At 40.7% G+C, this 22,616-nt stretch overlaps 1 protein-coding gene across 1 annotated transcript in view; it reads left to right on the forward strand.

The window, feature by feature from the left end:
- The first annotated feature begins 1,693 nt into the window (after window positions 1–1,693).
- Window positions 1,694–22,616, forward strand: part of LOC127570466 (E3 ubiquitin-protein ligase znrf2-like) — a 142,631-nt gene continuing 121,708 nt past the window's right edge. The window contains exon 1 of the mRNA XM_052016077.1: window positions 1,694–2,787. Within this exon, the coding sequence (XP_051872037.1) occupies window positions 2,388–2,787 (400 nt within the window). The 5' untranslated portion in view covers window positions 1,694–2,387. The remainder of the gene's footprint in view (window positions 2,788–22,616) is intronic.

Here is a 22,616-nt window from a genome sequence, read left to right on the forward strand (position 1 = left end):
AGGCAGCATCCATGGAGTGAAATAGACAGTCAACGTTTCGGGTTGACACCCTTCATCAGGACTGGAAAGGAAGAGGGCAGAAGCCAGCATAAGAAAATTGGGAGAGGGGGATGAGGACAGGCTGGCAGGTGATAGGTGAGTCCAGCTGAGGGGGGAAGGTACGTGGGTGGGGGAGGGAGGATGAAAGGGAGTGACGTAAGAAGCTGAGAGGTGATAGGAAGAAGAGGCAAAGGGCTGAAGAAGAAGGAATCTGGTAGGAGAGGGCAGTAGTCCATGGAATAAAGGGAAGGAGGTGGGGAGTAGATGGGCAATGTCATGTGTGTTTGTACTTTCTATCAGTCTTCTTCCCCATTGTGTGATCTATGTATTGTATAAATTCTTTCCTTCATTATTGCAGTGATCGCTCCATATATTGTTCCGTCGCTTTATCTTGCACCCTTATTATTACTGTGATTTCTCTATAACATTCCATCTCTTTCATTATTTCCATGTCCCCTCTTTGAATCTTTTCCTATCTCTCTTCCTAACTCATTGCTAATTTGCGATCTCCCTGTTTCATTCTATCTGTCTTCTGTCTATATCCCTCACTGTTACTGTGTGATTTCACTGCATTGGGTTCCATCTTTCTTTGCCTTTCTCTCTTATTGTTATGCAGTGATTTCTATGTCTATTTACCATCTTTCTCTGACCTGCTATAACTATGTGCATTCTCTATTTTCCAGCCTGTTCTCTCTCATTCTCACAGTGATTTCTTTCTGTATTATTCCATCCCTTTCTAGTTCTGATTGCTATTATTTCTGAGTATTTTATCTCCCTCTCATTCTATAATATGATCTCTGAACATTGTTTCATCACTTCTTTTGTCACTGTGTAATCTCACTATGCATTATTCACCCTGCGTTACTGTGACCTTTCTGTGTTGTTCTTTCCCTATGTGCGTATCCTGTTGTTTCTATACACTATTCTGTCTTCCTTCTTGCTATTGTGATCTCTTTGTGTATTGTTCTACCTGCACATATCTGGGTTATACTTTCTATTGTTCCTTCAATATTATTGTGATCTCCCAATGTCTTGTTCTATCTCCTTCTCTCTTCTATTGTTATATCTGATCCTCTTATGTATTCTATCCCTGTTCCCTTTCATTACTACTATGCAATTTCTCTGCATTTCCCAAGTCTCTCTCATTATTACTCTGATTTCTTTACGCATTCTTCCATCTTTGGTCTCTCATTTACATTGCGTGGTCTTTCTTTCTATTGTCCTACCTGTCTGTGTCATTTTATCACAGTGTAATCTCTGTGCATTGTTCTCTCTGTCGGTGTGTGATTTATCTGTATTTGTTCCACCTCTCCCTCCCTCTTTACTCTTGTTTTCAGTAGTTCAATTTCCCCCTTTTCTTTTGATGTGTGTTTTCCCTGTGTCATCTTCCATCGCTCTGTCTCTATTACTGTGACCACACTCTGTATTGCTTCATCTCTTTCTCCGCCTCACTGTTACTGCGAGACCGCTCAGTGTATTGTTCCTTCTTTCTGTCTCATTGTAACTCTGTCTTCCTTCTCTTTGTCCCCACTGTGACGGTGTGGTCGCTCTGTGTGCTGTTGCTTCTCTTTCTCTCTCCCCCTCTCATTGTTACTGTGATCTCTGTGTATTGCTCCATCTCATTGTTACTGTGTGATCTCTTCCTGCTGTTTCTGACGTGTCCTGACGTGAGAAGGGGCAGCCAGCCAGTCACTGAGTGAGTCTCGCTGTCTGTTGTGAATGTCTCTCGGTGTCAGGCTGGTCGACCTCTTGACTTTTAACAATGTGCGCGACTCCGTGCTTCCGCGTCTCCCTGTCGAGCGGCGAGCGCGGAGTTTCCCGGGCGTGAAGGAAGGGGAATGGGACAATTGAACAAAAAGCAACAGCTCACTCTTGTTTTGATGCCATGCTCCTGGTTTAGCACTGCGATGGCGGAGAGAGCTGGCCAGCAGCAGCAGCAGCCCCGAGCTACAGCGGCAGGAGGTGGATTAGGAGCCCGACCAGTTCAGCCCTCACTCTGGCTACAGAAGAGCCGTGCGGCGGGCACTTTCTGAACCCTGTCCGTCCTCCAGGAGACCGGTCGGTGGGTGGGGGACGGAATCTGCTGGAGGTGACTCAGTCTTTCTTTGTTGGGATCTTTCTCTCCTTCACACAACAACGTCTACTGCCCGCGGTTATCTACTGAGAAACCTCGTCGCTACTTACTCTGCGGAGAGAGGGCTTTCCAGAACAATTGGGAACATTTTATATTATATATATAGGAGGCGAAAGGCCCCCAGACGTGGAAAGTGAATCCGAACTTTGCAGGGGGGAGGATCCGGGAGCCACTCGGACGGACCAGCCTTGACCGCCCGCCGCAGGTTTCACTCATGGGAGCAAAACAGAGCAGCCCGACTGCGAACGGCCGGACCCGAGCTTACTCGGGCTCCGATCTACCCTCCACCACGGCCAGCAGCAACGGGAGCAACCGGTCGGTGGCTGGTTCCAGCGGCTCGGGGCCGGGCTCCAGCGCCGGGGTGGCGACCGCCTTGGCCAGCGGCCGCTACCACTACGTGAGCCCACCTGCCGGTGGCCCCAGGTCGGTGGCGGCGGCCGGCAGCCGGAACCAGTCGCTCAACATTCCCAACAGCGGCGGCACGTACAGCTCGCAGGAGGACTCGGAAGGCAGCAGTCCGGAGGAGAGCACGGGGGAGCGCTCAGCAGGTCACGGAGCACCCCGGCTACTCATCGGATCCCTCCCCGCTCACCTGTCGCCTCACTTGTTCGGAGGTAAGACCCTCGGGGACTCTAACGGGCTGCTTAATTGCTGTGCGGGCATCCATAGGAGGGAGAAGGTGGGCGAACAAGCCTGCAAGATCGGAGGCTTGTTCAATCAACAGCTCAGGTCAATGTCACCCAAATGTAATTCATACAAGATCCTAATAATCGTGAGTCAAATCCACCACGAGCACAGCCTGTATATCCAGACTAGCGTTAATACCTTCTCCCTCTGGCTCCTAATTGTGTTTTAAATGCACCTTCTGGCTCAATTCTGTACAGATTACATCTCTGCATTTCAACGACGCCGCCTCTTACCTGTCTGCTGGGTATAGTGAAGGTTTACGCAGGGACTATTCTGGCGCCAGGGCGCCACTTTCTTGATTTAAGATCTTTATTGGTTTGGTTTTTTTTCGCTCTGGTGGCGGGATCCCTGTATCTATTTGACCCAGAAGACGCTCGCTGTTTGGGGAATGGTACACTGTTTCCAAGCACTTTCTCCCGCAGACATTTATCTTGCCCATCGATTTCAAAGTCTGATGAGTTTCACCCACTGAGTGAGTTTTTTCCAAACATGTTTTTTAAGCGTCTTGTTGAATGTATTCGTTTTTCCAGGTCGCACCTTTGCCCCGCTGTGGGTTATAGCTAGAAAGTCTGTTTAATCAGAATCACAAGGCAACAAACGGAGATTTTCAGTACTTGCACCTGCACGTTGCTGGTAATCGCGATTGGATTACAAAGGGACGCCGCAGCGGCGGGCTTTCATATTTGAGCAATAACCTCTCCAGGAGATTGTTTATTGAACCCACAATATTGACGCGGCTTGATGTGATCAGCGAGCTTGCAAATATGATTTAAATCGCCCACAGCCAAACCGTCTGAGATTCGTTTCGGCGTTGATCTTGGTTGACAAGCTATTTAACTTTCTTGCCCCATGACTCCTATCCACAGGCTCCTATTTTGCCAAGATAACGTTTAATTAGTGAATCTCTCGTTGCTATGGTCTATTTTCTGGAGGGGGTAACACAACGCAAACTATTCTCTGGAAGGGTCACTTGTCGACTTTAAACTACCGCCAGGGATACATGGGGGTTTGCTTTAAGTCACCTCGTTGGTTTACTGCCTGTTGACGAACTTTTCCCTTCCAGGTCATGTAGTTGTCCTTAAGGTGAGCTACTCGTATTTTAGCATATTTGTTTCTCCCGGGTCTTCGGCCGTTCCCTTCCCAGAGTGTAGGATGGTAACTGGCTTCCAGTCTCCTGTGCAGAGTCATTGCACAGTCGAAAAGATTTTTGTACTCATTGTCTCATCATGATAGGGATTAGTTCACTGTTTACACATTTCCCGTGTTTTATTTGTAATATGCATATCATTTATGTATATAGGAAAGACAAGAAATAGTACCAGACAACCTTTTTTCCTCCCGAAGTGTGTTGATCCCGACATCGTTGTTCAATCAGTGTAGCCAGGGATGTCTCTCGGCAACATGTTGGCCAGCTAAGCTCTGATGGCAGGATGTGGGTGAAGGGTAGTGAATTAAACTGCCTTTCCTGCCATAACTTCTAGCCCCTTTTCCCCCTCCCCACCCCTGCCCAGTCTCGCTGCAGGGATAAATATGGTGACCTGTCTGTTGCTCTCTGGTATGGGGATTTGGTGGAAGGGAGTAGCAGTATAGCCAGTCACTTTGCTGCCACACTCTGATGCTCCAGCAAACTATACCAAACATTAAAACCACTTTTCACCCCTTCTGTAATGTTTGATTATGTCATTTGCTTGTAATTATTAAATAAACACCTTTGAGTACAGAGGTGGAGAGCCTGTGTTACTGGACTGGTAATTGACTCACTATGAGCAATGCTCACATCTTGAGAATGAATTTAAAACGTTCAGTTCAGATTTACACCCAAAGCAAAAGAAAGTGAGAAAGTGTTTAGCTTTTTTCATGTTAAAGATGGTGCAAGGACACCTGGCTGGTCATTACCTTGCAAGTTCTATTTATTTGCTTGGTATTTAATATATGCTGCAGCAGCTGTTTGTCCATGTTCCCATCTGTTCATAAATTATTTGCAAAGATTTCTTTTCACATATTTTACATCTTTGTTTGCTAATATAAAGACTGACTGCTGAAAATGTGGGAATGGATGTAATCAGCTATTACATGTCCCAAGGGAAAGACAATCAGAAGAATCCAATATTTCAATTTGTTCAGTGTCCTTCTGCAGAGGTCAGAGAGGAATTTAAAAACACATTTAAATCTAGCTATATATTAGCAGTTATTCTAAGGGCAGGGGAATTCCACTGCTGTGTTCTGAAAGGAAGTTATAGCTCTACAAGTGATAAAGGAACGTAACTTAGAAAACAAAACTGCTTTTAAAGGAGCAAAAGCTTGGTGAAGAGAGTGCTTTTCAGTCTTTCTGTTTGAAAGAGTTATAAAGTTCTTCTAAACTCCCATGTACAGACCCAACCTCTCATTAAGGTAATCCCTCCATATCTGGGATTATCATGGTGAATCTTCACCAAACTGTTTCCAATGTAAGTTTATATATAACCTATATATATAACCTATCTTTCCTTAATTAAAGGGATTGACACAGTTCATTGTGCTCCAGCTGCTGAATGCGACCCTCCAAATGAGATGAGGGTGGAAAACCCAGACTCCATTTATCAGTGTCATTTATTGCATCTGGTGCTCCCAGTGCGGCTTCCTCTACATCAATGAGACCCCACACAGATTGGGAGGTCACTTTGTCGAGCATCTTTGCTCCGTCCACTGTAGCAGCCAGGACCTTGCAGTGGCCAGCCATTTTAATTCCACTTCCCATTCCCACACCGACATATCTGTCCACAGCCTCCTCTACTGCCAAGTTCATGTCAGATGCAGATTAGAGGAACGGCACTTCATATTCCGCTTTGGCAGTCTTGAACCTGATGGCATCAACATCGATTTCTCCAACTTCTGGTAACTCCCCCCCCCACACCACCCGCCTCCCCCCCTTCCCCCTCTCCTTTCAAAGTGAATGCTTCACATTTTCCTACATCATATTCCATTTGCCAACATTTTGCCCACTCACTTAAACTAACAATATCTCTCTGTAAGCTCTTTGTATCCTGCCCACAGCTTGCCTTCCACCTCTACTTTTGCATCATTTGCAAATCTCGTTACTCTACATTCACTTCCTTCCTCTAAATCATTGATATACATCGTAAACAGCTGCAGCCCCAACACTGATGCCTGCGGCACCCCACAGGTTACAGGTTGCTAACCTGAAAACAGCTCCTTTATCCTTGCATGCCGCATCCCTCTAGTTAGCCATGTTGCTCTTACGTTTTCTGAGCATTACTACCTTATCTAGGTACTTTATACAGACACAGAGATGCAATCTTTTTTCTAGTGTTCTTTCTTATAAAAATTGTGTATAATTTGCTTAATTTGTTTTTCCTGTGAATGCTGCTTATATGATGCTATGTGCCGGTGATGCTGCTGCATGTTCATGTGATAATAAACTCGACTTTGATCATGCAATACCTAACGTAGGCTCTAAATATGTGTCCAAGTCCTAAACACCATCCATGATGCTTGGGGCCGGTTACAGGCATCTTCGTTGGGCTTCCAGGGTTCTCTGGCTTTCATGAAGGTTGGTCTCCAGTCTCAGCTGGTGCTGGTGCTGGTGCTGCCTTTGCTCCCTTGGTTGGAGCCCTCAAAGTAGGCCTTTGGTGGCTGCAAGTCCTTACTGGCTGTAGTCCTTGCTGGCTTCACTGGCTGAGGTCGAGGTTCTTCACTGCTGACCACCAAGGCTGAGTTATTGCTGCTCTGGCTTGCTGATGGGGGTTAATTATGTCTCTGCTGTGATCTCCCAGAAACTTCTCTCGACTCGACCAATTAGGTGGGGAGTTGGGAGGGCTACTACTAGTCACTTCAAAAGATAATGAATTTGGGGGAAGCTTTGAATGCAACCCTCCAAATGAGGTGGGGATGGGAAACCCAGGCTCCATTCAGTCTTCCTCTCTTGTTTCTCTTTCCCTGGACCGATATGCATGTTAAACATTCAATCACATATCAGCAGTCCCCACTGTTGTGGTCATTAGCACCTATTCTTGCCATAGTATCACTAACTGTGAGCTCAGACTGAACGTCTGGCCCAGCTACTTCTGTGAATTTGGATCCCACACTAGTCCAAGATCAGCTTGGCTAATTTTCCCATGATTCCCATGTTCTGAGGAGCTGCTTGGCCACAGTTAGTTATCAATCCACACTAACATATTAGATCCAACACCACAAGCCCTTAAATTGTGAATCTGAGACTATGCCCTTTTGTGTGACACCTTATCTATTTGAAAACACAGATACATTTTATCTACCGGCTCCCCTTTATCTACTCTGAAGTGTATAATGGCTAAGTTTGCTGATGACATAAAAGTGGTTTATGAAGAGGACATAGGAGGCTACAAAGGAATACAGAGAATTTGAGTGGGCAAAGGTCTAGCAGATGGATAATAATGTGTGGAAAGTGGGAAAGTGTCCACTATGCCAGGAAAAATTAAAAGCATGGCTACAGATCACCATGCTCTGAGATGCAGTGGGATCTGGCTATACTAATGCATGATTTGCAAATGGCTAGTTTTGTGACTGTGGACTGAATCACTGGAGAGACATTGAAGCTGCTTGAGATGAAAGGTCTTTAATCATTATGACATTCACCCTCTCAGTAGAGTCTCCCCGAACTCAAACTGCATCATTTTTTTATATACTCTTAACAACAAAGGTAACAGCATGTGATTCAATACAATTTCAATAGCTACAATGACATTATTTACTTCAATATTTTGGGTCTGACAAATGATTCCATTGAGTTGCATATATCTACAATAGGAGCACACTGTAACTGACAAGGCACCTTTCAATGTTCAAGCACCTTTTCCGGGCCAAAGTAATTCACGTGAATGTTCTAAAAGCTTCTGAGGACAGAGAACCCAGATACCCAAGATTAGTGTTGTGAGGGCTGACTCTCTGAGTACACAAATATCCCAATTATTGACTGAGAGCAAATATGCCCATGACTGTGTTTGATATGCTAAGTGACAAATTGGTCTGGTTTGGAAGCTTCCTTGAACTCGCTCACAGTGGCGCAAAATAGCTTAAAGCAGTGCGTCCTGATTTGATGTAGGTCAATTAACATACCTCCATAGGCTTGGTTTGGCTGATGCATTTGAGAATGTCTCATGGTCATTGTCAGTTTGCAAGCCATATCTCATAAGCAGTCAGCCTCCTGCTGTGGGCCAGTAGTCTCTGCTCTGTAGACCACGGTACTATTTGTTTACAAAGCTGCCTTTACATTTTCAAACTAATTACTGCTTGCAATGTACATTAAGAACTTGCAGACTGGTTAATAACTTCTTCAGTGAACAAAAAGCAAGAACACTCCATTTGATTTCCTAATTTATGCTTCAGTGATATGGGCTGTTAGTGAGAGACCACATCTGGACTACTATGTATGATATTGGTCTTATTTAAGGAATGATGTTAATGCATTGGAAGCAGTTCAGAGAATGTATACTAGATTAATGCTCGGAATGGGTGACTTGTTTTAAGAGGAAAGGTCGGACAGCACAGGCTTGGATCCACTGGAGTTTAGAAGAGTGAGAGGGGACTTGGCTAAAACCCACAGGAATTTGAGGGGTCCTGACAGAGGGAATGTGGAGAGGATGCTGTATGGGAGAATCTAGAACTAGGAGTCACTTTTAACATAAGGGATTGCCTATTTAAGAAAGAGATGGGGCAATTTTTTTCCTCTGAGATTTCAGAGTCTTTGGAAGTCTTCATCAAAGAGCAATGTCTGAATATTTTTAGACAGATAGGAAGATACTTGATAAGCAAGGGGTGGAAGGTTATCACAGATAGAGGATCATGTGAGATTGGGATTACAATCCGATCAGCCAAGGTCTTATTAAATGGTGGAGCAGGCATGAGTGTTTGAGTGGCCTTTTCCTTTTCCTAATTCACATATTTGTATATTGATGTTCTTTGAGTTGTCCCCTTCATTGTAGTAACAAGGGGAAACTTTAGATATTTCAATGAAGGTATATTTTAATAAAATCCAAAATCATTGTCAGCTTTGCTCATCACTTTGAAGCAAGACAGAAAGCTGACCAGAAGTCCAAAGTAGTTGATCATGTTTTCGGTTTGTTTTTATTAAACCCATCAAGCCAAAACCAAAACTTTGTTTTAATTAGAGGTCCAAGTCCCTGGTAAAAGTGCTAATGTGGATTCCCTAAAGAAACTGTAATTGCCATTTGCATTAGTGAGTTCTAATTTAAATTAGAACTTTACATTTTGGCTGTGCATTACAATATTTCAAATAATTTTCAGACTTGTAATTGCCTTGTGACATTACTATGTCTATCAATATAGTTGGTGACAAATTCTCAATACAAGAATATATTGTGGTCTGCACATATTCTGCAATAGTTGTTTCACAGCCAAAGAGAATGATAAGCGGCTCCTTGTATACTAATGCATACCCTGTGGCAAGGGGATGTGGGGTCAATCACGAGTTGTTGCCGGCTTTCAGTCTGTTGGAAACTGTGAATACAGGCCTGTAACTTCAAAAGATTTGTCACACATATATTCTAGCAACTTGTTTCTTAAAAAAAAGATTGGCATTCAATATCAGGCTGGCAGGTCAGTACTTATTGTCTGTTTCTATAGCTGCCTTCAGCAAAGTGGTCTGTATACATCACTGGCAATGTCATGGTTAAAGAATAGTCAACATGAAAGTGGAGAATTTTGCAAGTATGACCTAAAAAGTGGAGGATTGGGAGCTTAATATTTCTAGCTACAAGGTGTTCAGGAAAGAAAGGGATTGGGTAAAAGCCGGGGGGGGGGGGTAGCTGTGTTAATCAAATATACTATTCATCATCTGAGTTTACAGGAGCTATGCAAAAGGATGAAGTATGGTAAAAATTTAAGGTGCGAGGAGAGCCTTTTGTAATTGAGTTGAAAAAGGATCTGACATGTTTAGATCGTTTTATCTACCAAATTCAGATTCCAATGTTCCTCTGAGCAGGAATCGAAGGGTAACCAATACAGGAGCTTCCTGGAAGAGACAGAGAAAGGCAGCTAATGACAATTTTAAGGCACAGTATACAGTATCAAAGCAAACAACACAGAAAATACAGAGGAACTAAGAAAGACAATTAGTGCAAGAAAAGCCCAGTGGTTTGCATTAAAGGAAGGAATCCATATGATTTCTATAAACATAAATAGTGAGAGAGTAATTAAAAGGTTGTGGCCAATTTAGCAACCAAAATATTTTATGAAAGCAGAAGGTATGGTTGAGATGCTAAATGATGACTTTGCATTTGTTTTCACTATTCGGATTTCCTTACCATAGAGGAGGAGGCCATTCAAGTCTATGCTGGTTTCTCCTACCATGCATTTACAATGGAGGAGGATGCTACCAATATAGCAGTAAAAGAAAAGATAGTGGGTGCTCCTCATAGGTTAAAAAAGTGGGGGGCAAAATAATTGCCACTTGGAAAATTCTGTGGGCATCATTCAAACCTGAATTACACCTGGTCCAGTTGGGATACACGGGAATGGAAATGGTGGAGTGTCTCGCTGGAATTATCCTTGGATGTTTCATGGATGACGTGTGCTTAAAGAAGAGGGAGAGGATAACCCCAGCAGTTACAGACTTGTCTGTCTGTCTAAGCAATGAAGAAACTTGCAGATATAATAGTTTGGGGGGAAAAATTATTTGGTATTTGGAAAATTCTAAGCTAATAAATAAACATCAGCACACTTATTAAAGACAAATTTAGTTTGACTAACAATCACTTGAAGAAGCAATGGGCTTTCAGAAGATGTTTGTTCAAATACTACATAATCAGCATTAATATAGTTTAAGGTCATCTGATTAAATGGACAGTTGGAGCATGGATACAAAAAGTGGCTAATAGAGAATAATATTATTCATTTTTTTTCCCACATAGGTGTACTGTTTTCTGGGGTCTGTATTAGAGTGGCAGTTCTATATGGTATGAGGTGGATATGGGTACACTGAGTATAATTTTGAACAGTGTGGAGTATAGCAACAATTCAAGAGGACATAGGCTGGTCAGGTAGACAGTTGAAATTTAGTACACAGAAATAATATTAAATATTATCTTGGGAGGAATTTTTATGAAATAAATGGTAAAAGTGCTGCAGGAATAAAGATACTTTGGTATACGTATTCAAAATATTCAGGGTGAATTATCACAGGATGATGAAAAAGACAGATTAGACTGGTTTCATTATTAGAAGAAAAGAGAAAAACAAAGAGATGCTAAGCTGTAAAGCACTAGTTACATCTCAGCTATAGTGTTGTATTCTGTTCTGGACATCACACTTTAGAAAGGCTTGAAGAAGGGGTAAAAGAGTTGACTTGAACAGTACTAAGGAAGTGGAAATTTCATTCTTTGGTGAGACTGGGAAAGAAGGCTAAAGGGAGATTTTATAAAGTTGTTCAAAATTTTGGTTGGTTTTACTAGTAAATAAGGAAGAACTATTTTCATTGTGCAAGTTTTAGTAACCAAAGGACAAAAGTTTAGGTGATTTGGGAAAGGAAACAGAGACAATATAGGGAAACAGTTTACTCAAGGAGTTGTGATCTGGAATACATTGCTTGTACAGCAATTCAACAGCAACATATACAAAAAAAAATTATTATTTACAGAACACAGATGTGGGATTTATTGGAAACATCTATCAAAGAACTGGAACAAGTATAATGGGTGCAACAGCAGCCTTCTATGCTGTGTCATCCCAGCATAGATCGATTCCATAATTGATATGAAAATTAATGGGGAATTTTTGTTGAAAGGATAAGCATGAAGTCCACACTATAAGGTCAAAAGTTCCAAGATTATTTTTTAGTATTTTAATCCCAAACTTTACGTATTTACTTCCAAGAATTCCAGCTGCCCTTCTATTGCTACCACTATATGGGCTTAATATTATAACCCATTAATGCCAAACCCTTTTTACAAATTATAATACATTTATACAACTATAGCACTATTTGTCAATAACTTGACATGAAGTTGGATGTAATGCACAATTTTCAGAGTCATTGTTCGAATCGCAAATTGTTTTCTGAAATAGCTTTGATTTTGGTGAGTACACTGGTTCTAACAAACCAAATTTCAATGTCTATTACTGATGCTCAGTTTGTTCCAACCACTACCTGCCTTTACACAGCTGTCCACTGTTTCATGTCCCATCCTGATAGATATAGTTACAGAGTGATGGATGCATCTGGGGATAAATCTGACTTGGTTCCAAGATCAGCTATACTGGACAGTTGCTGGACAACTGAAACCAGAGTTTATTGTATGGAGATTGGAGATGTGTACTTGTTTGTGACCTCATTGGTACATAATGAAGTAAATTAACTATTTTATGTAACAAGTTCCTACAGTTTTAAAGCTTCATCTGTGTAGCCCATTATAAAAATGAAATGATTAAAATATAAAATAATCACAATAAAATCTGCCATGAAATCACTTCTCCACTGTATCCCCCACCAGATTGCTCTGCATTTTATAATTTGGAAATTTCTGATTTATTTGTGATGACAAGATTTTTACACCCCCAAAGTGGTGAACATTGACTGCCTGTGCAAACACTGTGGAATTACTGAGCCAGCCAGTGCTGTCTCCCTCTTGCGCCCAGATGCACTTACTTATAATGATATTATGGTCAGGGTGTGGGGGTCCGCTTAATTTGTCCCCATTCCTTTATCTTTCCCTGAACCCATCAACCAATTCTGCAGAGGTCATTGAATATAGCAGGATTAGGCTATTCAACTCCTTGAGCATGTTCTGTCATTTTGTTAAATCATTCACCTGACTTGCATTTTAATCTGTCTATCAGAATTCATGCCATAACCCAATATCCCTGCCTTACAGAAAACGGTGAGTGTCAGCTTTGAGGTTTTCAATTGACCTTTGGGTTTTGACAGCCTTTGGGAGAAGGAGAGGTCCAAATTTCTAGCAGTTCTTGTGTGAAGTATGGTACAGCAGATAATGTTATTGCCTCACAGCTCCAGCAACTCGGGTGCTGTGTGAGTGGAGTTTACATATATTGTCTGTGACAGTGTTCATTCTCCCCTCCACAACCAAACCACCCCCCCCCCCCCCCCCCACCCCGGTGGTGTCAGTTCTTCTCTGATCCCAAATATGTGCTGATTGTTAAGTTAGTTGCATATTGTATGTTCCTCCCATTCTTGGTGGATGGTAGGAGAATCGGGTTGGTGTGGATGCCTTGTGAGAGAGTATAGTTTACAGGGACGTGTATGGGGGAATGATATTGGATCAGGCCTTAATCTTATGCTCAAGGGAGCACAAGCCTAATCTGTGCAGCCTGCCCTCATGGTTGAAGTCTTTCAGACCTGGTTTCATTCAGATGAATCTATGCTGCACTGCTTCCAAACATGATGTAGACACCCTGAAGTACAGTGCTGGAAATGACTGCAACACTACCGATAGGGTCCAACAGGAGTTTTATAGAAAGAATTTTAATAAAGGCATTTTATTGGCAAAACTTTTATAACCAATTGGCTTATGCCCAATGGAAATGGGAGATATTTAATTTTTATTTGTGCCATACACTGATGAGCTGAGTGGACAGATACAACATGGAACTGAACTGCTCCGCAAGCAGCAGATGAATATCATGTTGTGGTTTGGGTTTGCTCTTCAGTAATAAAAGTGCCAGCAGTGGCCCTGAGTAATTTCCTTCATGACATTGAATGACTGGGCGAGCTGCAGTGAGACTGATTACACTGCAGACAAGAACAAACACCTGCCTTCTCATAGCAGTGAAAGCCTGCTCAAAGATAAGCTACCTGCACATTTTCTGTCGTGACTGGTCTTGGAGCTGCCTGTTTGGTTGTTATTACGCTTGCCTGATCATTTGCCTGGGTGCAGTCGTTGGCATGTGGTTTGCATGTGCTCGAGTTTTTTCTGCACTCCTTTGTTATCTGGGTATGAAACAAATTAAAAAAACCTGGACTGCTTTTGGTGGTGATCTGCTGTGCAGTTTAATATAGTAAGTGCATCTTGTTGACTGACACACATACACATAATATTAATCTGTGGTATAATTATTTAGCCTTTTACAAAATCCATTAGTTTAAATCCATAATCTGTTTCCCCATAAAAGCTATTCTCTACTGTCTATACCAAACCTCAAAGAGTGTTAGAAATACTTAATTTGTATTCTTATGAAAGATGTACGTCTTATTGTGGATAATGGTGATATCTAACAAATAATAGGTACAAGATTAGTGGCTAGTCAAGAATCAGTCAGCTGTTGGGCTGAAAATATATTATTCCAGACATGAGCAAGGTTAAAGAGACCTTGGAAAAAATAAGGCCAGAGAGAAGTAGTGTACAAATGGTAACTCTAGTGGTTCAGTTCAAAACAAAGAGCAGAATAGCAAACTGTTTCTAATTTCAAATTCTGCCCCCCACCACTCCACCCACACCAAGTTTACTGCTATCTTCTGGAAAAACTGACTTGTGAGGTGGAGTCCATGGACTCCAACTGACTGAGTCCATGTCCCATCTGATCAGGACAATCCTTGAACATGCTCTACAGAAAGGATAACAGTTCAAGCCTTTGTCTGTACTGCCATCTCCAATTGTGCATAATGCCCCTTACCTGTCTTCTGGAAATGTTTAAGCACTTGAGATGCGGACAATTGTTTATTGAATGAACGAAGGGAGTACACTTTTCAGTAAAAGGTAATTTAATGTCTAGTTCCTCATCTCGAAAACAGCAAATTATGCAAATTGGCTCTCTAATTTGACTTGCAGCAATGTTAGGAAGGGGGATCTCGCCCTTGCAACTATTCCCCTGCCAGGATTTTGTAGACTGACCTTTTTTCAACTCTATGGGAAAGCAAAGACTTGACCTGCAATGCTCCACTGTGCTCTGTGTCGGGGGATTGACTGTTTGAGCTGACAATCAAACCTGCTATCAACCTCTAATTGTGCGTCTCCTGCCAACTAACCCTAGCTGTTTTAGAATGAAAGAATGAAACCAAGCCAGCATTGTTTGTATGAATACCCAGAATGTATTCAGGAATTTCACTGTTTTAAGTCACATAATGAGCAAGGAATCATAGTTTTGCAGATAGCTTGTATGTATTGTGCAGTTAGCTCCTAATTTACTGAATTCAACTTGATTATAAAAATCCTTCTGACACTCGTGTTCTCCATGTTTATGTAGATAGTAAGTGCCAGATTATTTAACTTTGGAGTCATTGCAATAAAACTCGTTGCTGCTTTCAAGTGATGGCCCTGTGTGCTCAGAATTGCTCAAGAGGTTCAGAAGTGGGAACCTCACTGAATGTTGCTTCCCAAACTGGGATTAGTGTGCAGCAGGGTGATGGGAGATTATTGCAGCAGTACTCTACCAGTTTAGCCATTGTCATAAGCCATTTGAATCGTGGACTTTCTAGTTTGCCTGATACCCAGTGGACTGTATTTAACACATGCTGCCTCTATTTTTGTTGAGCTTTATTCATACAATATATGTTCACTGATTCTTTTTGGAAACCATTCTCAAAATTGCAAAAAAAAAATTACGCCTATGACAATTCAGTATGCACCAGAAAACACTGATGTTGACATTTTTATTTTGGGATCTCTGCATTCCTGAAGGGTGATAAATAGGCATTTGTACATCTCTCCGCCCCTCATTCTATAGCCAAAAATATATTCAACCTCCCTCAGCTGCTGATCTTAGAAAAATATTATCAATGTATTTCAAGAATCCTAAATGAATCACTTTTTAAACTTGGGTGTCAGACAGGGCAGCAGTGAGACATTGTCAAAGTCTCAAACCAGAGAATTTAGCACATTACCTCACGGACACACCAGGGATATCTGGAGTCATCTTTTGGCTAGACTTAATGAATCCCATGGGACTATTTGTGATAAGGTAGGAGAATTGGCATCCTAGCCAATAGTTACTCTGTACCCAATGTGGTTTAAGCAGGTTATTTGGTCATTAGTCTCATTGGAGTATGAAGGCTGGTTGTATCCAAATTGACTGGCATGCTTTTTTCACACTTGTGACTTCACTTGAGAGAAAAATAGTATATTGGCTGTAAAACAATATGGGATATCTTAAAACTCTGGAAATACAAATTCAGGTCTTTTTTTTGGTACCTTCTCACACTTATAAACAGATCCATTATGAAGATTTGTAGGATACCATTCATTATCCTACAAGAGGTTTATCTGATAATTAGAGGAAAACATGATTTAATCATGGTCATTTCCTTGACTGCATGGAAACCCTTTCCTCTTGCATTTTATGATGTGTTCTGTTTTTACCCTACATTTAATAATTGTAGTGGCTGTGTTCCTTTGATGCACCAAAATGGGTTCAATGATGCAACTATATTTCTAGTGTGTTTGCAACAGAGGCCACTGCTTTTGTATGTTTTTTCTATATATTTGGAATAATTCTACATTTGAACATTGGCTTGATCCATTCTTCTCTGTCAGTGTAGAATACTTGCACTATGAACTTTCTTATTACAATGTATATTTGGAGCACTTGTACTTTGAATGTACTCTTGGTCCCTTAAAGATGCCCTTAATCTGCTAATTTGGATTTGGGCTGAACAATGAATATACAGCAGCTCCAAGTGTTATGTTGCTGAGTCAGAGTTGATCTCAAAAACAGATCTTTCAGTTGCCTTGGTAAAGGATTCAAGGTTGAGCGTGCTGGGAGTTGAGTCAGCAGTACGTTTGAGTTCAAACTGAATGAGCATCTGAGTATATGTGAATTCACCATATAGTTGTGCTCCGTCAGTTTAGAAGTTCTCTTGTAAGGTAATCTCTGAAATATTTTCAAAGAAAAAACATAAATCAGCGATGTCTCTATAAACTAGGAAAATTACCATGCAGAGCAATTTTGACTTAATAAGATAAAAATAGATTAGTTAATACAATATGGTGTACGCACCAATTCTGTGGACAATGGTTTGTCACATGCAGTTTGAATGAGCAATTCAATAGATATTTTAGATTGGGCAATAGTTTACATTTCGTATTCTGAATCTTAAAGCCATTCATACAGAAAGCTTTGTTGCACAAAGTCCCATTCATTCCTTTCTTAATTATGCAAAGTACCAAACAAATTCAAACTGAAATTGTCCAGAGGGTTGAGGCATTATTTTATAAACTGGCATCAGCTTGTTAGCTTTATTGTAAGAATATGGGGTGACTTGTGGGAGAACCTATTTTAGCAAATCTTGGTTGTATGAATTTTTTTTATCCTTAGTCAATTAGCTCAATTGACTATTTCACCAGTATTAATATAAAACTTTTTTTTCTCTCTAGTGAATTTGTTCACTGAATTGTCACTGCTGATTTTGCACATGCTTCCATTGAAATTGAAGCATTAACAAAGGGTTGTTACCTTTGTCCATAGAAATGTAAAATCATCTCTTGTTTTACTGAATGCTTTTTGAGGTGTTCTTTTCCCTGTGGACTGAATGATTTCATACAGTGACTTACACTGTTGCGATGTCCTGAACAAGAATAGGCTATTCAGTTCCTCAAGCCTGTTTGACTATTCAGTTAGAATATTTCAGAGCTGATCCTACAGTCCATTTACCTACTTTTGCCTTGAAAATTTTGATTTGTTTCAACCTCTATCTTCTTTTGAGGGTGAGAATTCTAGATTTTCACCACACTCATGAAGGAGTATTTCCAGATTTTGTTCTGTAATTTCTAAGTTCTAATATTTGAGATTATGACACTCCCTTGTTTTGGATTCCCTTACCTGAGGGAACATTTTCTGCACCTTTTAAAAACAATTACATCAATTCTTCAACATTAAGGGAATAAACAATAAATTTGTGCAATTTGCTATCATAATTGAACCCTTTCTGGCCTGGTGTTATTCCAGTGAAACTGCATTGTACTAATACTCACAATGTTAATATATCTTTCCTGCAAATTTATATTCAGGATTGAACTTGAGATTTGACCAAGACTCTATACAAGTATTGCTTGTTTTTATTTTAACATTCTTGGTATATAAAAAAAACAGTTTCTTAGATCTTTGATAACATTTGTACCCATGAACTGGAATTTTGTGATTTGAAAGAACAAATTCCATTCTGCCTTTGCTTTAAGAAAATATCCTAATTTACCTCTCTTTCAAAGTGCAAAGTGTTCATTTTATGACATTGGATTCAATTTGCCACAGACTTTCTTGCAAATTAATCTGTCCATTTCCCATCCCGATTCCTCCGAGGATCTTAACAATATAGATTGCAAACTTGGTTTGTACTGGTCTTTTTAGTCCTTCATGTTAATCGTTAACGTTGGGTGAAATGTTGACACTGCATTGTGAATCTTATGGGAACACCATTCATTCGATCTCACCAATTGAACAAAGTTTCCTACTGCTTCTTACCTTCCAACAAATTACAGATTCCGATTAAAAGGTTCCCTTCAATTCTGGGTACTCATTTTGTTTGGAAATATTTTTTATGTTGAACTTTATCAAAGATCTTGGGTTTAGAATCTGTGAGCAAATAAGGCCATAACATAATTATCACAAGGTATTCAATAGTTGATGGATAGAGAATGTGGTTAGTAGTGAGGAAAAAATGTAGACTTTGGGAAGATATTATTAAATTAATCAGGTGGGCAAAAAGTGACAAATTTAATCCAGAGAAAATTATGGTACTGGTGAGAGGACTGGAAGAAAAATCCACATGAGAATAAAAAGTAGTTCCCTGGGGAAGAGAATGGTGTTAATATCTCAGAAAAGGGAAAGTTAAACAAGGAACTAGATCTGAGGAATCAAGTGGGCAAAGCAGAGCAATGTTAGTGAGGGAATGTCTGAGAAACCGATCACAGCATAATTCTGCAGAAGGACAACAAGCAATGAAACATGAAGATTCTTATATAGAGAATGGCAAATTTCAATGTGTTAACTGCCATTCTGGCTTAAGAGTGTTGGAATTGAAAATTAGCAGGTTTAAAGAAAGAGGAAATGAACAGCAGGAACCCATCTAAAAGGAGATTAGTCACATAGAGATACAGCACGGAAATTGGCCTTTTGGTTTAACCATCGGTATAGGTATATTTAAATGGGACTATACCCATTTATCGGTATAATCCCATTTAATTCCATTTGTTTTAATTCTCCCCACATTTTCATCAACTCCCCTCAGATTCTCCCACTCACCTCACCTACACATTAGGGACAATTTACAGTGGACAATTAACCTGCCAACCCACATGTCTTTGGGATGTGGGAGGTAACTGGAGAAGCTGGAGGAAACTCGGGGGTCACAGGGAGAACATGCAAACGCTACACAAACAGCACCTGAAGTCTAGATTGAATCTGCGTCCCTGGCACTAAGGCAGTGGCTCTGCTAGCTGTGCCACTGTGACAGCCCTGTGCCGCTGCAGGAAGTTTCACTTCTAACGATGGGGAAAAGGCAGACTAAGGATAAAGAGAATAAAATGAGATGGAGAAACAGAGGCTAATGACAATGGAAAGGCTTGTATTACAGTTCAGAACAGAGCTGAAGATAGAATGTATAGAAGAGATTCAAAGAAAGGCTACTCTGAGGACAAATAGAATGGTATGAGCAGTTCAACAGCTACCATAAGTTTTCTAAAATTGTTAAAAGGGTGGGCAAAGAAAGTGTGAATTTTATGAGGGACCAATGCACTGATTGTCTAGAGAAGGCTGTGGACATGGCCGAAGAAGTAACTAAGTTGTCTTCTTAGCCAGTCCCTCAAGCTTGAGGATTACTTGTGTAATTTCTGGTTCTATGGATTCTGAGGTGACCGATAGTGCCATTGACACTTCCACAGGTGAAGCAGAAGGTGCCCGGTGGAGCAGGCAGATGGAAGGATCCTGTGTGCTCCTGATGCACATACTTGGGATTCTCAATACCATCCTAATCCCAAATGCTCCTTGAGCGAGCATGAGCCAGGAATTTCAAGGAGTTGGTAGGGCTATTGCATTTCTTGCACCTTGCAATTGTCTTCAACAGGAAAGAGAATGATGTTAATATCTCAGCAAAGGAAGGACTGAGTAGGAAAATTAGATGGGATAAAAATTAAGAGGAAAAACTTAAAAAAATGAAATAGAAAATAATGGGATATGTGTTTGCTGTTGAGAGAGGAATGGGTTGATATAGGAAGTTTCCAGCTGTAATATTTTTCATCCTCATTAACCTCGGGTGTGGAGCAGGAGACCCAGAGGACTGCAAATGTTAGAGCCCTGCCCAAATAATAAGGAAGTGAGAAATTTAGTTATTGAAGTCTTGTAGGTCTATTATCATTGTGGGAAGACTTTCAGAGAGAATGAGCCAAAACGAATAAATGGCACTTGCAAAAACAAAGATTAATAAAATGAACAGGATGGATTTGTTTAAGGCAAATTATATCTGGCTAACTTGACTGAATTATTTGATGAAGAGAACAGTTTTAAAAGGCTTCTGATAAAGTACCACCTAATAGACTTTATTAAAATTGAAGATAAGGAGATTAAAGGATAGTGTCAACATGGATACAGACTTGTCTAAAGACAGGAAACAAAAAATGATAAGCAATTACTCTTCAAACAGGACCTCCAGGGTCTGAACTAAGACAATTGCACTATTACTTAGATTTGGATATGCAGACTACAAAAAACTCTGAAAAAGAGTAAGGTGGATAGTAGTAGACTTGGGGAAATAGATCAACACAAGGCAGATAAATCTTGGTACAGGTAAATGTAAATCTTGGTACAGGTAAATTTTGATCTGAAGAATGAGGTGAAGTACAATAAAGAAGAATTCTTGGAGATGCAGCAACAGAGATTTGCTTACTCCAATGTTTGAAGTGGGTAGGACAAGTTGAAAAGGCTATTAAACAGGCTTATTATGAATCCAGGGATGTATAAACCATGGCAAAGAGTACACTAGCAAGGAAGTGACGCTGAACATTTTTATAATTCCCCAGCTGACGAACTTTTACAATTCTGCCCACTAGCCTTGTGGAAGGATGTCAGGACTTTTAGAGAAGGTGCACAAGTTGTGTGGAGAGACAGAAGAAGCTAGAATTCTCTATTAGGCAGAGGAAGAGAAATGGTTTCAATAAAGCAAGTGAGAAAAGGTTTTTCTCCTCCAGTAACTCGAGATCACAGATTTTGAAGTGAATAGCAAAAAATGTAATGCGGAGAACCTTTTTACGTGCCAAGTTATGTTTAGGAATCTTCTGCCCGAAAAAGCAGTGAAGCTGAAAAGGAAGTTGCATAAATACTTAAAGGGAAAAAATGTGCAGAGCTATGGGGAGTGAATAGGTATGAGGGGCTAGTTGGAAAGCTCTTTCAGTGAGCTGACACAAATGGGCCAAATAACTGTCTCCTGTGATGTACCTTTCTATGATTGTATGAACTGTATGGATGTGCAATTGCCAATGAAAATTTAGGTAAATTCTTTCCACAGTTTTACTTATTGACCCTAAGATTTATGGCATTATAAGGGCCAGTTCAGCAGCTGAATAAACAGCATTTATAAGAGCAACGTAGGAGGAGCTTGAACGGCAAACTAACGCTGAAGATTGGCTGCTAGATTCGCTTCACTATGTTAGTGATGACATTTCACAAGTACTTCTATTAATTGTGAGCTGCATTGGGAGACCCTGAGCAGTGAAAGATTTTATATCTTGCTTCTGATTTTTGACACTAAGATTTGCTTCTGCTGACTCATAATCAGCAAATGATGCAGTAAAATTCTTCTCCAACCTTTGTACCCTGATTGCCTCACACTCCAATCATGGGAACAATCAATTTGACTTGGAACTTGCTGTCACTAAGGCTGTAATCTCAAGAGTAGCTTCAACAACACCTTGATGGAAATTTCACAAGTAAAACAGAGTAAGATTCACTACTTAAATTCCACTTTCTGTTCCAGTGAATTCTGTGTGAATATATAAAACCTAAAACAAATACTTTGCAGTAATCCTCAGGATGTCTGGCTTGATATTTATGTAGGAAAATCACCTTACCCTGGTAGAAGTCAAGCAAACCCTGTATTCAAGCTATTGTGAACTATGCAAGCTCCTATTTCCATTGATAATGTGTTTATGGTGTGATAACCTCTATCCCAGTCTCTTTTATTGCTTCAATATACTGAGGATAGATTTTCCCTTTCATTTCTGGGTATTCTCCACTTTAATTATTTTCCTCCTTAGCCATGGATTTCATCACCCTTCCAACCTTAAGTTTTTTGCAATCTCGGTATCAACCTTGAACCAATGGCTACTCCATTTTCTCTCATATAAGACCATTCTGTGGCACTATTGGTAAACCATTTGTTTGTGTGTTGCCTTGTAACCATGTCTGAATTTGTCTGTTTGTGTGTATTCCAATAAATGTTTGCTGATAGTAGTTGAAAGTAGGATCCCCAGAGTGATTTGCCTATCCCACTTCCCAGTACTTGCTAAGGATCCTTCTCACAATGTTCAATACCATTTACTGTAGAACAGCCTTTGGCCCAAAGGTTCCAATTTTTGGATATTCACCATTCAATCCTACTCCAGATGGGCTTGGACAGTGGAGACTAGAGCTTTTGTTCTGAATTCTAGGCTGATATTCAGTGAGACCCTCACAGCCAGGAGGCCACATGTGTCCAGTAGTCTGGGAGGTCTTTCCTCGTCACGTGTTCTGGGAGCCCATTAACGATATAGTAACAATTATTCAACGGGCATTGATGAAGATGATCGCAGTTCAAGAAGACACATTGCCTCATTTCAGACATGTT

This window comes from Pristis pectinata, chromosome 5, assembly GCF_009764475.1.
Source record: "Pristis pectinata isolate sPriPec2 chromosome 5, sPriPec2.1.pri, whole genome shotgun sequence".
In the NCBI taxonomy this organism is placed as follows: domain Eukaryota; kingdom Metazoa; phylum Chordata; class Chondrichthyes; order Rhinopristiformes; family Pristidae; genus Pristis; species Pristis pectinata.